Source organism: Arvicola amphibius, chromosome 1 (genome assembly GCF_903992535.2).
Source record: "Arvicola amphibius chromosome 1, mArvAmp1.2, whole genome shotgun sequence".
Lineage (NCBI taxonomy): Eukaryota > Metazoa > Chordata > Mammalia > Rodentia > Cricetidae > Arvicola > Arvicola amphibius.
In genome coordinates, this window is record NC_052047.1 from 179,033,046 (window position 1) to 179,047,347 (window position 14,302).

Here is a 14,302-nt window from a genome sequence, read left to right on the forward strand (position 1 = left end):
CCTGTTTCTCTATAGCCTGGAAAGCTTCATCCTCTGAGTTTCTCCTCATCAAATCCCCATCCCCAACACATACATAACCCACTCCCAACCCTGTTCTTTAGCCAATCACATTCAAGAGGTTATTTATCCTCTTACTTGCTGTACAGTCTTTTATATTTCTATGGTATCTGTAAAAGATAATAACTAACACAGATAACACATGGGGTAGGAAGCTCTAGCTAATTTTTGAAGTGTGGAAAGGATACAGAGCATTGGCAGGGAAGGACTGTCAATTTGACTTGGGAGTTCTGAATGGTATGTTATGGTATGTTCAAGCCGCAATGTAGAAGAAATAATTATAAAACTTGTTGGATAAACAGGTGGACTTCCAAATTCAGCCAGTGAGAGAGACAGCTTCTCCCTATTTTCCCAAATGAGATTGCATTTGCCTCCCTCCAAGACTTCAAAGTGAAGAATCAAAGAAATTTTGAGGGTACCTTGGTGCCACAGCTTCCCGAAGCTTATACTCCATATGCCCCCCTTCCTTCCTATTCTGTAGCTTATCACCCCAGACACAAATGAGCAACGTGGAGATGTTTATTCCTGTATGTGGACCTCCAACCCAATCCCAAATGCAGCAAAGCAAACTCTTCGCTCTCTGCTTCACGCTCATGAATTGAATGGCCAAGCCAGAACCAAGGTCGGAGTTCCTGCAGTGAGTGTAGAAAGTTTTGAAAGAAGAGAGTGTATGTGGGTTATGTTCCCTGCAGAACAAAAGCTCATCCCATGCTTGGGCCTTGAGTAATGGCAGAACTGTCCAATTGAACAGCATTTACTTCTGAAACATCATCCTTTGATAACCAGTGCGGCTTCTAAACTACTGATATTTAAGCAGAAATGTAATACAAATAAAAACAAATAAAGGAAAAAAACCACACTCCATTCTGGGCTCAGCACTCTATCTTCCTTGGTTCTTAACCACTCTGTGCAGAGTGAACCACAGTGGGTCCTATGCGCCTTCTGGCCCACGCAGCCCAGGAACTCATGCCTAAGGCTGGCTGCAGTGAGTTTGTTCCTTGTCATTGGCATGCTAGTTATGCCCACTAAATGTATATACAGGTCAGCTAACATTCAAGGAATATTTCATGAGTTCCAACTGTATGCAATATAATATGCCACATCACTGGATTGGCATGGGCGAAAAGGGAAGAAAGTCCTCGGAATGCCCACAAGTAGTTGATATTGCTGGATTGGCGATGGTTGAAATTTATCCTATAAAATCAGACCTGCATGTTGTCCTTCATGCTCTCAGAAAACACGACAATACAGAATTATTTAGGGCTTCTTCAAAGTGAAGGACAATAGTATTTTGATTTGTTGCAAGAAATCCAAAGAATCTGGAGACAGGGAAACTCTCAAGTCTGCTTTGTACACATTGGCGTATCACACAATCATTCTTTATACCAAACACCGTCGCCTGATTCTTTCAACAAAAGACCTCTTTGTTTTGATAGCCAAGAGAAACCTTAAACTCACTGAGACAACAGAACAGGCTCTTTAAATTACAAAATATAAGAGCTAAAACGCTATATTTGGGGAACATAAATTAGAAAAATATTGGTTTTGTTAATTATTAAATAGTTTCATTAAAAAAAAAACACTTAAGTTTTGCTCAATTTTAGGGTTTTGTAGGGTATTTACTTTGTGTGTCCGGAGTCTATGGAGGTCTCTGGAGGGAGGCCATATCTTATCTGACTACATCATGAGGACAGATGATGTAAGAGATAATAACTTTCTCACACCCTTGCGTGTTCTCAAGGTCAAGCATGTTGTTTTTGACCTTTGGTCCCTCCGCTCATGCATGCACGCATGGGCGCACACACACATGCTATAACTGAGAACCTCTGGGACAGGACAGGATAGAAGCACACCTCGCAGCCATGGTCAGAGCCCCCACGTCATCCTCACCAGCTACTGGGTCATTGCACTGTTTTTCCGGTCGCTGACACTGCTGTTTTGTTCGTAAACACCTTAGAAACGAAGGTTTCTCCTTCCTCTGCTGTCTTCCAAAGATAGAGTGCCTGTTGCTCTTCAGGTTTATACCTTCAACTCAGCAGAAGTTCTGCGTCTCTTCTCACCCTGTGGGGTGTCTCTGCAGGTTACCAGTGTTAGTGCAAATGAGGTGCTCTCCAGTTGCAGGCTGGTAATAGGCACAATGCACTTTGTACTTTCGTGTGTGTGTGTGTGTGTGTGTGTGTGTGTGTGTGTGTATACACAAAACATAAAGAAAACTGTCAAGTTCTAAGAAATCTTATCTCCATTCCATCAATGCCTGTGTCCGTCAGTAGCAGAGCCTGTCTCTTGTCTTGGTAGGGAAGCCATGGCATGGTGGGGAAAGCGTGGCATGGTGGGGAAGGTGTGGCATGGTGGGGAAGGTGTGGGGTGGTGGGGAAGGCAAGAGGGCGGGAGCATGAGGCTGTTGGCTCATTTCATGGTGAACTAGGCAGAGACAGGACGAGAAGCAAGATCAGGTGATAAACCTTCCATCCCACTCCTCAGTAATCCGTTTGCTCCGGCTGGCCCTGCTTCCCAAAGGCCCTACAGCCTCTCAGAACAGGCCACCACTTAAGAAACAATTGTTCTAAAATAACGAGGATGTGAATCCCTACAGCCATTCTGGAGAGCAGTGTGGTGACTCCTCAAAACAGTTCAAGTAGATCTTCCGTCTGCTCCAGCTGCTCTGCTTTCAGATGCACACCCAAAGAGAACTGACAGCTCACCAAAGAAAAACCTGTGCCGTTGTATTCACCGAGCCATTACCTCCAAAAAGCCTAAGATGCTGGCGGGAAACATCCACTGATGACTGAATGGATAAAGAGATGTGATGCGCATTAAGCAGTCATTGATTAGGAAATAAGCTAGGAGCGGAAAGAGAAATATCACGTGTTCTCCCTCATTGTGGACGCGATAGCCATTGGTCTGGCAGGGAAAGAGAGAGTGTGGTTTAAAGGTTCAGAAGAGAAGGGGGAAATTCTGCAGAGTTGGAGAACAGGTTCCCAGGCACAAGTGGAAAAGGAATAAGCTCTGTGCACTGTGCCTCGGTGGAGGGATGTAGCCTGGTATGTATTTTGGGATGAACTGGAAGAGAAGAGCTCCCAGATCCTGAGCACCAGGGATAAGGAGACGACCATGCTGGTTACCCCGGTTTGATCCTTGTGTTCTCTGTACACATGCTGGCGTTTCACCTTGCATCCCATATACGTGTATAATTATGTTAATTACAAGAGGAAAATAGAGCAAATATCACAATAAAAATAAGTCAAGAAGAGAAATGGGGTGTTGGTCCAGAAGCAGTGAGGCAGGTTGAGGGGCCTCAGAACTGTGAGGACAGAGGCTGTGATGGCTCTTTCCCGCTGGCCCGAGGGAGGAGGGTCAGAAAGTGTGTCAAGGGCAGCCAGGATTCTGGTCATAAAAGGAGTGACACACAGAAGGCACATAGCCTGGTTTCACAGTTGTCTTTGATCCCCTCTTCCTGTCCAGAACCAGTGGCACCCCCGAGCAGTGGGATGTCCAGAACTTTCTGTCCCTCACCGCTTCCCATGTGTACATCTCCGCAAGAAGGAAGAGGCTTTGGACTCCGAGCCAGGGAAACGGATGACAGCATTTGTGGAAGTTTGTTTTTCTCTTGCAGGGGCTTTGTTTCACATGCTTCATTAGGAGACCTACGGCTCCGCAGAGCTACAAGAAGCCTGGCAGGTCAAGCCTTTAAGTCCCTTCTGTAGGCCTAATTCACCGCCTGACATCCCAGGCCTCACAGCATAATCCATTTGTCCTAATTTGATTTTTTTTCTTTTCCAGAGGCTTCCTTGGCAGCTAGGTTTTCTCATTATGACATGATTCATCCCTGTGATAATTCCCATTAGAATAAGTATCTGAGGCGTGATTCATCTCAGCAGATATTAAGCTGGAAGTTTCCTTTATAACGGTCCATTACACTCGCAGCCATGAGTAACTTCACGGAGAGGTGCCCCGCCCACTGGCACTTGTTAGTTTTGCCCCATAATAGATTTAAACCCAGAAGCTTTGCAGCAGGAGAGATGAACAGGACTTCAGCAATATCCTCAGTGGCTCAGTCTAGAAGGATGACATGAATGAGAAGGATCATCCGAGGAGCACAGAGATGAAATATAATGTAATATAATGTAGTATAATATAATCTAGTCTCCTTAAAGTCCAGGGTAGTAGATCTGAAACGTTGGCAGGAATCAGAATCCCGTGGAGAGCTGGTTAAACACAGATTGCTGGGTTCTGGTCTCAGAGATTTTAAAATATGAGATTTTAATTAATTATTTGGTATTTTCTGCCATGCATTCAATGTAGTTTGATCAATCCTCCCCCTTTCTAACTCCTTTTAGGGCCTCCTCTCTCTCTCACTCACCCCCTTCCAGCCTTATGTTCTCCTCTTTTCCTTTTCTCCATTTGTGTTGTATACACAGTATGGGAATGGGGCTACCCACTGTGTTGTGCTAACCCTTCCAGGAGCCACAACCTCAGACTGACTCTCCCTACCCCCAGCGGCTGTCAACTATCAACTTCTGAGTTAAGGGAGGGATGCAGGAGTCCCCACCCCCATTGGGATGCTGACTGGTTTGATCATGTGCAGGTCTTTCGTAAGCAGCCAATGCCTATGAGTTCATGAGTGCAGGTCCTGTCATGTCCAGAAGACACTGATAATCTTCCCATCCCCTCTTCTGAGACGGTCCCTGCACATTGCAGGGAAGAATGATGCAGTTGTCCTACTGGTGGCTGAGCACTCTACAGAGACTTATTTTCTGCACTGTGTTGTAAGTTTCTGCATTAACTGCCATCCACTGCACAAAGAAATGTCTCTGATGAGGTCTGAGCGCTACACCCATTATGGATACTGAGATATGAATTTAGAAGGCAGTGTGATAGCATGTCTACTTAGCAAAAGAATAGTTGTAGATTCACCTGTGGGGCATATGGGGTCCTCCATTGTGGTTCCTGGCCAGACCTACAGTGCCAGGCATGCATTTCCTCCTGTGGAAAGAATCCCAGAAGTTTTTGATTCAGCACATCCAGGATTGCAATTCTAACAAGTTCCCAGATGCTACTGCCGCTTCAAGTCTGCTGCCCTTATTTTGAGACCCAAGGCTGTAAGGCTCCAATTATTTCTCTGTTGTGCCCTCTCTCTACCATTTGCAGTGTGCCCCTGTGTTATGAGCAAAGGGTTCAATAAGAGATGGTGCTAAGAGCAAGGCAAAGGAGCGGTGACGTCTTGAGTTCACAAGAAGCACCCGCTATTCTAAGGTTCTGATCAGAGTGTGGTTTGGGCACCGGGAAGAACATGCTCATTTCTTGCCGATGACTGCATAAAGGAAGCAATGTGGCCTGGGAGACGTTGTGGGGAAGGTTATTTGTTGCTGTGAAATCCCCAGATCATCACCAGTGGGGCATCCTCTTATGCTCCTGAGATGCTTCCCATGGTGATGAAGGTTCAGCTTGCTTCCTGTAGTCAATGGTACAGCTCCAGTTAACTGGCATGGTGCTCACAAAGCTTTTATTTTTGGCTCTTTGGAATTGTGTTTGGTCAGTGTCTTGTGCATGGTCTCAATACTCTCAAGAGAATGGAATTCTCCGCATGGGCTCTGGAATGGAATGTGGAATCAGGAGCTGAGGAAACACAGGCTGCTGCCAAGATGTGGCTCCCTGTCTTTCCATTAGGTCTCTGAGCCACTGATCACCCCTCCTGATTTTCTTTACCTTTAGGCAATTTGGGAGTTCTTTTTAATCATTGCCTTTGGTTTATTTATGAATATCCATGAGATAAGGCCTTCAATCTTTGAGAATTTTCTAGAACCTTCTTAAACACTGCTTTTAGATTACAGCCATTAAAAGAGGATTCTAAACCAATGTACCATATCCGTCTTTTATTTAACCCTGGAAAGCAGGCCCCCACCTTGTTGTTCACTTTATGATTAACAGAGTTCAAATAACTGTGATTATTTGTTTTTCTAGCACAGGACACTCTAAAACCCATGGGACGGGGGAGGGTAAGGGCACTGTTAGAAGTGCACAGCTACTACTGAAGCGATCACTGATATTGAAGAGCGCTGATAAGAAGGAAGGGGGCACAAGAATCAACCTGGATTAGAGAATAATGGTGATCAAAATAATCAGTATTGGGGCTGGAGGGATGGCTCAGTGGTTAAGAGCACTGGCTGCTCTCCCAGTGGAATCCAGCGCCTTCTAGGAATGTCTGCAGGTACCACCTGCATATGGCACACAGAGATACAAACACCCATACACATAGAATAAGTGAATATTTTAAAAAACTTTAAAAAAAATTTCAAATTAGTATTAAGATCAACTAATACCCACCTTCCCAGCTTAGGAAGGCAAGCATAGGTCTGAGAACACAGACCCTGAAAGGACCTTGGTGATAGTCTGGGCTGCCCTTCTCATGTCAACGAAGTACTGGACCAATCTCAACACTGGGGAGGCAGAGGCAGGTGGATCTCCGTGAGTTCTGGTCTACACAGCACATTTCGAGTCAGCCGGCCTGTCTTGTGAGTGACAGAGACACAGAGAGAATGGTCTCTATGATCATCTTTAAAAAAAAAAGTCACTGTTCTCAGTCATTCATCTTAAAGTCTGTACGTCTAAAGATGTTTATTGTATTAATTAATTTGATTTAGGAAAGTCAACTCATAAATTCTCATGCTGGGTTTAATAAGGCTCTATGATCCTTCCAAATAATCATTTTTATGAAAATTTATAAGTAAGAATAGAGAAAGTTAGTATCCTTGACTCTAAATCAATCAGCATATGAGAATGAAATAGTAATAAAAACTATGAATGAAATTTTCAGGCTGGACACACTTTATTAGCAACAATGACAGCCTTATTTGGCAATATCTGTTCTGAATACTTTGTGAAGATTTGATACAATTTGATATTATTTCTCTATCTAATGTTCATCAAATCCAGTTGATAGTACCATGTCTTCTTTTGCTCAGATAAATCCAGTGCATCCATGGCCTCAAAAATCGAAAGACTCTCAGAAAGTTTGTGTTGGAGATGTATCATAGAGAGACTCATTCATTTCATCAGGAGTGCTTATTGAGATACTATAATACCCAACCACTGCTCTGAACATACAGCAAAGAAAACAAAAATCTCCAGGAGCTGAGCTGCTAGGAGGAGTAGATAGAATGGGGGGGTCCTTAGAAGGTTGTTTCCTCCTGACAGTTCATGCTTTTCCATCTGCTGTGGACTGCCCAGGGATTCGGCTCGATAATTAGGAGCACTGTGCTAGAGCTACAGGATCCTGACACCAAATCCTAGCCATGTGCATCTTATTTTTAAATGCTGGTAATGGTAGGACCTCTTCATTGAGCTGTTCTGAGCCGTACATGGAATCATGTGTCAGTGCTCCATGCCCGATTCATTTTGTGCACACCAGAAATGTTGGGGGAATGGCAAGCATTATGGAGTCAGTGGACCTCTACATATACATCTTCTTCCTGTTGGAAGATTTCAGAAAGTGTGTCACCCGTACCTAAAACATCATTTTTTATAACTCCGAACCCAGAAAGACAGCTTTGGAAACAAAGCTGTATGAAGCTGACTCCCCTTGGCCATTTCATCGAGTGAAAACCAAGTCCCTTCTTGCTGTAGAGAAGAGCAAGCTTGCTTCCCAAGTAAGGTCTGTTCACGTGGTGAGTGTGACTGCATTGTGTCTCCCTGGGCTCTCCAGTGCTTGGCTACGTTTCCACCTGCATCGCGGTGCAGTCCTGACCTTCATTATATGTTGTTTTATTCTGTTTTGGATGTGGACTCCATATCTTAGCATTGGTTTCTTCAAGGCATCCCTCTTTCTAGAAGCACAAGGGTCTTATGTGTTGCTATGTCTTCTACAGATGTTGTCTAAGCATTGATGATCACTTTAATATTCATGATAATTTTGCTCCAACCACTCCCAACTGTGTCACCCCCAGCACCTGTTACAACCGGATAAATGTAGAGAGGATCATTCATTCACAGTTGCTGAACAGAGGAGGCCGGAGTGACGCTGAATACAGCATTGATCTGACTATATCCATCTTAGAACGCTAAAAACTTAACAATGGCCAAATGTAGACCCTTGGGTTAACTTCTTTTCTTTCTTTTCTATTTTTTCTTTCTTTTCTTTTCTTTTCTTACAGAAATTTAAGCAAGACCTGTGTCATTCATCTAAAATGTACCTTGGTTGTATAGAACACTATGCTTTTTTTTTCAGTGCTGGCATTTGAGTATGGGGCCTTTCTATGCTAGGCAGTAGCTCTACTGTGAACTATAGCCCCAGCCCAGTATACAATTTTAAGAAGTATAATTGTAGTGCTGAGCATGATGGCGCATACGTTTAATCCTAGTGCTTGGGAGGCAGAGACAGGAAGATCTCTGTGAGTTTGAGGTCAGCCTGGCCTACATAGTGAGGTAAATGTGTGTATATATGTATACCTATATGCATATATGTAATATGTTATATGTTTGCACATGTTTATACCTGTGAGTGCAGGCTCATACATGAAATGGTGTGAATGTGTGGAGGTCAGAGGACAATCTTGAATGTTAGTTCTTGCCCAGCACTTTGAGACAGGCTAGGTCCTATTGTTGATTGCCACTGGGTACACCAAGCCAGTTGGCCTGGGAGCTTCAGAGACACTCTTGTCTCTGCCTCTAATCTTGCCATAGGGGCACCAGGGTTACAGGCACATGTCTGTCTCTATGTGGGCTCTTTGAATTTGAACTCAGATCATCACACTTGACAGTTGTCAAGTTTTAATTAATTAATTAGGTCTATTTGCCTATTGGCATTTTCCTTATTGACATGGCACTTCTTTGTGGCTCGCTGGTTTGACTAGGCATGGTGTATGTGCTCAGTAAATACAAATTGACTGTTAAACAATTGAAGAAAGAAATGAATTCATGGCTGCTTAACAAGCTTGGTGGCTAAACTGTGACATTTTCATTTTATCTTAAAAACAATATTGATCCATGCAGGGCAGTAGTTGGTCTTCTTTTCAGCACGTTCCCGTCCACATTAATCAAGTGGGATAAAGTTTATATGTGCTCTCACTCTGTGATTTTAAAACTATAAATCTCCATATAAAGGAAACACTTTTGGTCGTTAGTCATAACGTGACTATTTGAAAAAGTAATTCAGCATGAAAAGGAAAAGCATGAATAAAAACAACATAAGCGTGAGCATCACTGAGACCTCTTGCCAAATAACAATGGGATCCTGAATCCCGCAGTTGAGCTGTGTGACTGTGCCCTGGGGCAGTAGATTAGGTTGGGTAGGATAAGCGTGGCTCCTAATCCCGATTTAGCCGCTTATAGCTGCGTAGGATTCGCTATGTTTCTCAACTGTAAAACAAAATCAGTCTAAATGGGCTACCATGTGGAGTCAACAAACGTGCCCAACACCTCCTGGTAGTTTCTGGTCTAGTGGGTTTTTACAGTAGTCTTGTACTTGCTCCATGATTCTGTAAATTAGCTGGCTGCTGTCCTCATCTGGATCTACTCGTATCTCCATAGCTGTCTTGTGCATCTATAGCAGCAACTGGATTGGCAGGGGAGGATGTGGGAACCTGGACGGCTTCACTGTGAGGCTGAATCCTGGTGGACCATCAGCTGGGGTGACAGGAACAGCTGAGCTAGGGTCTTATCCTCCAGCAGGCTAACTGAGGCTTCTTCACATGGTAGTTGTTCCAAAACCTAAAGCAGCAAAAGGGAGCAAACCCCATTATAAAAATATTTTCTTTGTAAAGTTGTGCTTGAGTAAGTTCCCACTGGGGAAGCAAATGGCAAGGCTAGCCAAAGGTAGTAATGAGAGAATGCATGGCAAATTTTATAGCTACCACAATCGGCAGTCACCACTATCACCGTAGCTCTAAACCTAGTGTTTGTTGAGCATTTAGTAGGTGCCGAATGCTCTTTCAATGCATTGTCTTTATCAGAGACTAGTTCTAGTCTCAGCTCTATGAGGCAGATAGGTCTATGTCCGTATCCTGTAGAGAAAGCAGCTGAGCTTCAGCATGGCACAGCAATCGTATATACAAGGAAGATCACACTGCTGGAAATGGGGCGAGGAGCTGGGATTTAAAGCAATGCTCTGAGCCTTAGTAAGTCTTGAGTACTGGTCTTCCTGCTCTGTATGGAACAGATGCCAGAGGGTCCTTCCTTTTCATAACGGAGTCATCTGGTAAGAGATAATAGCCTGATTTGGGAAAATTCCCTGCTTGTTACTGTATCTACTACCACTCTGACCACACTCCACATTTTTCTAATAAATGTTTTGAATTTGGTTTTCGAAATTTGGTATGACTGGGTGCCTGGGGCTTGTTAACTCAGAGCGTCTTCATGGGCCTTGGGGGTAGAGGTAGCAGAAGGCTAGACATGCATTCTTAGAGCTCTGCCTTCTATCTCTTTGTTCAAGTTTAAGGTGAGATTAACATTTCTATTCTATTTTATTTTTTAATTAAATATAATTACATCATTTCTCCTCTGCAGTCCCCTCCATCTACCTCCTTTCTCCCTCTCAAATTCATGCCCTCTTTCTCCTTCTGTGTGCATACACACACACATACACATATGACTGTAAATATACAAACACAATCTGCTGAGTTCATTTAGTGTCTCCTGTATGTATTTGATCCCAAGGCTGACTACCTGGTTATCCCAGGACAACATACTAGTAACTGGGTACTGTCTGTTCATCTTTTTAAACAAAACATTTTTAGCCTCATTCCTCTTTTAAGAACAAACAAATACCAAGTGCTACCTCTAAAGGATTAAAACTCCTTGCCATAACAATTCCGGCTTTTTTTTTTTTATCAGGCTGTCTGGCCTGCCCCGATGCACACTTAACACCCTCTGCTCTCTTCTCTGCACACCCTGCTCTATTTTCTGTTGACCGGACAGAGTCTGCGTTTTCCTAACCTCATGACTTGGAGTCTCTCCTGAATTACCTCCCCCACTTATTACAGTTAGAGTCACAACTGCTTTCCAAGGCTCAGGCCAAACTCTGCTTTGCTTAGTGGAGCCTTTCTTAGTTCTCCCAAGAGATTCCTGTCCTTGATCTTCTGGACTATTTACTCTCGAAGAGCTTGACTGGGACTTGCTGTGGTGTGTAGTGCCTGTGTGGTGTGGTATGTATGGCAGGGTGGCAATGGAGGACATAGTCCTTCTTTAAGAACATCAATGTCTAGGAAAAGACAGACATTGAGAAGAAAAGACCTCCCCCAGCTCTGTGTTTGCCCAGATGGGGTTAGGATAACATTGTCCAGTCACACACAGCACACTACTAACTACATCATGCTGAATAACATAGACAGTGCTCTCCAGTTAACAGCCTCCCATCATTCCTTGAGAAGGAGTGAATTCTCTCCTAGAGAGTTACCCAATAGTAATGCGTGCTGTTTCTTAACACTGAGTCGGGTATGTTACATGAGTTTCCTTAGTGAATCCCACAGTGTCCCTAAGAAGGGGTATTATTGACCCCACTGTACAGAGGAGGAACCTTTAAAACCTTTAAGTCACTTACTCATGTTCACAACCAGGCAAGGCAGAACGAGGTATCTATCCCCCCCATACCTTACCTTGGAGTCCTGATGCAATCACAACACGCCATTCATTTGGACACACTGGTCTCCAGAAGTTTAATGACAGAGAATAAAGCTAAGAATTCTCACTCTGACTCCAGTTGGCAAGGATGTATCAGCATGCAGAGAAAAGCAGAGTAGAAATCTAGATTATCCCATTTGAATGTTGTGGGGTTTGGGTTTATTGTAGGGTTTCATGAGGACCGAGTACAGGGGTCTCTTAAGCGACATAGTGAAGGTAAAATTTGGAGCATACAGTACCATGAAAGCACAAGCTCGTTGCAGGTCTGTGATCTCTGTATGATGAGGAACTGATTTGCCCAGTCTTGACACAGTGAGGGCGAAGAAATCAAAGCAAGCTGTTCCAAGTGTCATGATGAATTCATTGTAAAGTAGGCTTCCTTCCTCCTTTAGCAGGCTACAGATATCCGTTTCCATGTTGTTCCCCGACTATCAGAAAGACTCCAACAGACTCCAGGACATTTCACACAACCCAGCATCTCCCTGCAGTCTTCTTGAATTGTATATTACCCGGGACTCTCTAAAGCAATGTGGGGACACTGCAGCGCAAGCAGAATGTTTTACCCTTTTCATTTGCCTGTGTTTTCTGCCATAGTGAGTCACACAGAGCAGGGGCTACACCCATGCATGTGGAATGGCTACATTAGAATGGGCAGAAGACGTGACTGAGGGAGGACCTGTTCTAATAAGATCAAACTTGGTGAACACAAGTGATCAAAGAAGGACTCAAAAAAAAAAAATGACAGGGCAGCAACCCTGGGCAGGGACTAACTCTTTGAATGTGGGAGAGGAAGAAAGAGGAAGAGAAAAAGAGCATCAAAGACTTTGATGCTATTGATAGATGGGAAGAGTCTGCCCACGAGGGAAACCCTTCTCCGTGATCCCTTCATCCTTGCTTCACTTTTGTTACTGGAGCAGGAACTCCCTATGGAAGTCAGACCGAAGCATAAATGGAGGCAGGCAGACATGGGCAGTCATACAGGAGAGTTCAAAAGGACGGGAGCAAGGTTTGTCCTCGTCGCCCTCCTGAAGAGCACTGTGGAGGAGGAGAAATTTGAGCTGAATGTATTTTCGGTTGGTGCAACTTTAAGTGCTCTGTTTGATAGCAGAGTTGTTTGAATGGCCTATTTCATAACTACACAAAGCTTCTCCAAATAGATGGTGTCTGCAGAGTGTTCAGGTTAATGCATGAGTGCCGAGCTCAAAGGTGTTTGTGCTTAGACCGACCAAGCCTTCTTTCTTCATAAGTCATCTTGGCATTTTGTCAACAAGTTAATTTGCTTTTCTAAGAAACTCGATTAATACTTCCTGTGCCTTGTGCTATTCGCAGCTCTACGGTGCCGTGAGAAGAGGAGAAGAAGCAGAAGCTACGGTTGGATCTCTCCTGCGCTGCTCCAGACAGCTCCCCGCCTCCGAGACAGCCTGCGGAAGAATTAGAGACGGCCCATGCATAAAACCATGTGTACGAGACACCGAGTGTGAGTTCCGTGCCACCCCCCAAAGGACATCCCTAGCTCAGTACATCACTGGCTCTCTTCTGGAGGCCACCACCTCTTTAGGAGCAAGAAGTGGCCTTCTCAGTACCTTCGGAGGATCCACTGGACGAATAATGCTGAAAGGTAATGTCTGGAATTTTATTTTTAACTCTTCCTATCTGCCTTTGGAGAATTTGATAACCATTCAATATACAGCTGCTGATGGGAAATTGAGTCCACATAACAGAAACGTTAAGAAAACAAAGCAAAAGTAGCTCTTTTGAGTAAACAAAAAAATTAAATCTCTTAAGACTTAAACGCATAGCAAACATTAATTTTCAAAAGTTCTCTTTTTTTTTCAAAAATAGTACATGACTGGAATTCTGTCTTTATTTTTGCATTTGTTTATTTATTTTGAGTGTGAGGGTGGATGGGTGTGTGCACATGTGTCACGGTTTTGTATCCGGAGGTCAGAGGACAACCTGTAGGATGGTGGCTCTCTCCTTCCACTGTGGTTTGCAGAGGCTGAACTCAGGTTTTCAGGCTTGGTGGCAAAGCACCTTTACCACTGAGCCTCTCACTGGGCTTTTGAATCTTAAAAAAAAAATATGCAGGTGGGTAGTTTCTCCAAGTAATAATCCATGAGAGATGTCAACTACTCTGACTAGATGCTAGTAAGTAAATATGATCACATGATTGCATTGAAAAGCAGCCATGTATGAGGAAAGAGTGGAACATAAATATTTTCACATATAAATATTCACATATAAATATTTTCACATATAGAACCAAGAGGTTTCTGGTGACAAGAGAAGAAAAGAACCATTTTCCAACGTGTCTCATTGTAAAAGCCCAGAAAGGCAGACATAGCACAGAGAAATAGGAGCCAGTAGAAAGTAGGGTCCTGAGCATCCAAACTTCCCATGACACACAGACAGGCGGGTCAGAAGTGGCAGTCACTAGAGAACCTTGGAGGCCGGCTCACGACACAGCTGTCACAAACTGTTGGCAACCTTCCCTGGCAGGAAGCGACCAGACAGACTGGGACCATGCACGGTTGTGTTCCACTGCCTAGGGGCTGCCAAGAGCCCCATCTGACATCCGGCTGCTCTGTCACAGACCTTGTCCCTCCACAATGAGCCCTCAGACTGGGGTTCA

At 44.0% G+C, this 14,302-nt stretch overlaps 1 protein-coding gene across 2 annotated transcripts in view; it reads left to right on the forward strand.

The window, feature by feature from the left end:
* Positions 1-14,302, forward strand: part of Plce1 (phospholipase C epsilon 1) — a 275,418-nt gene that overhangs the window by 112,586 nt on the left and 148,530 nt on the right. For both annotated transcript variants that reach the window (XM_038322235.1, XM_038322240.1), the window contains exon 3: positions 13,000-13,288. In XM_038322235.1, the coding sequence (XP_038178163.1) occupies positions 13,000-13,288 (289 nt within the window). The remainder of the gene's footprint in view (positions 1-12,999; positions 13,289-14,302) is intronic.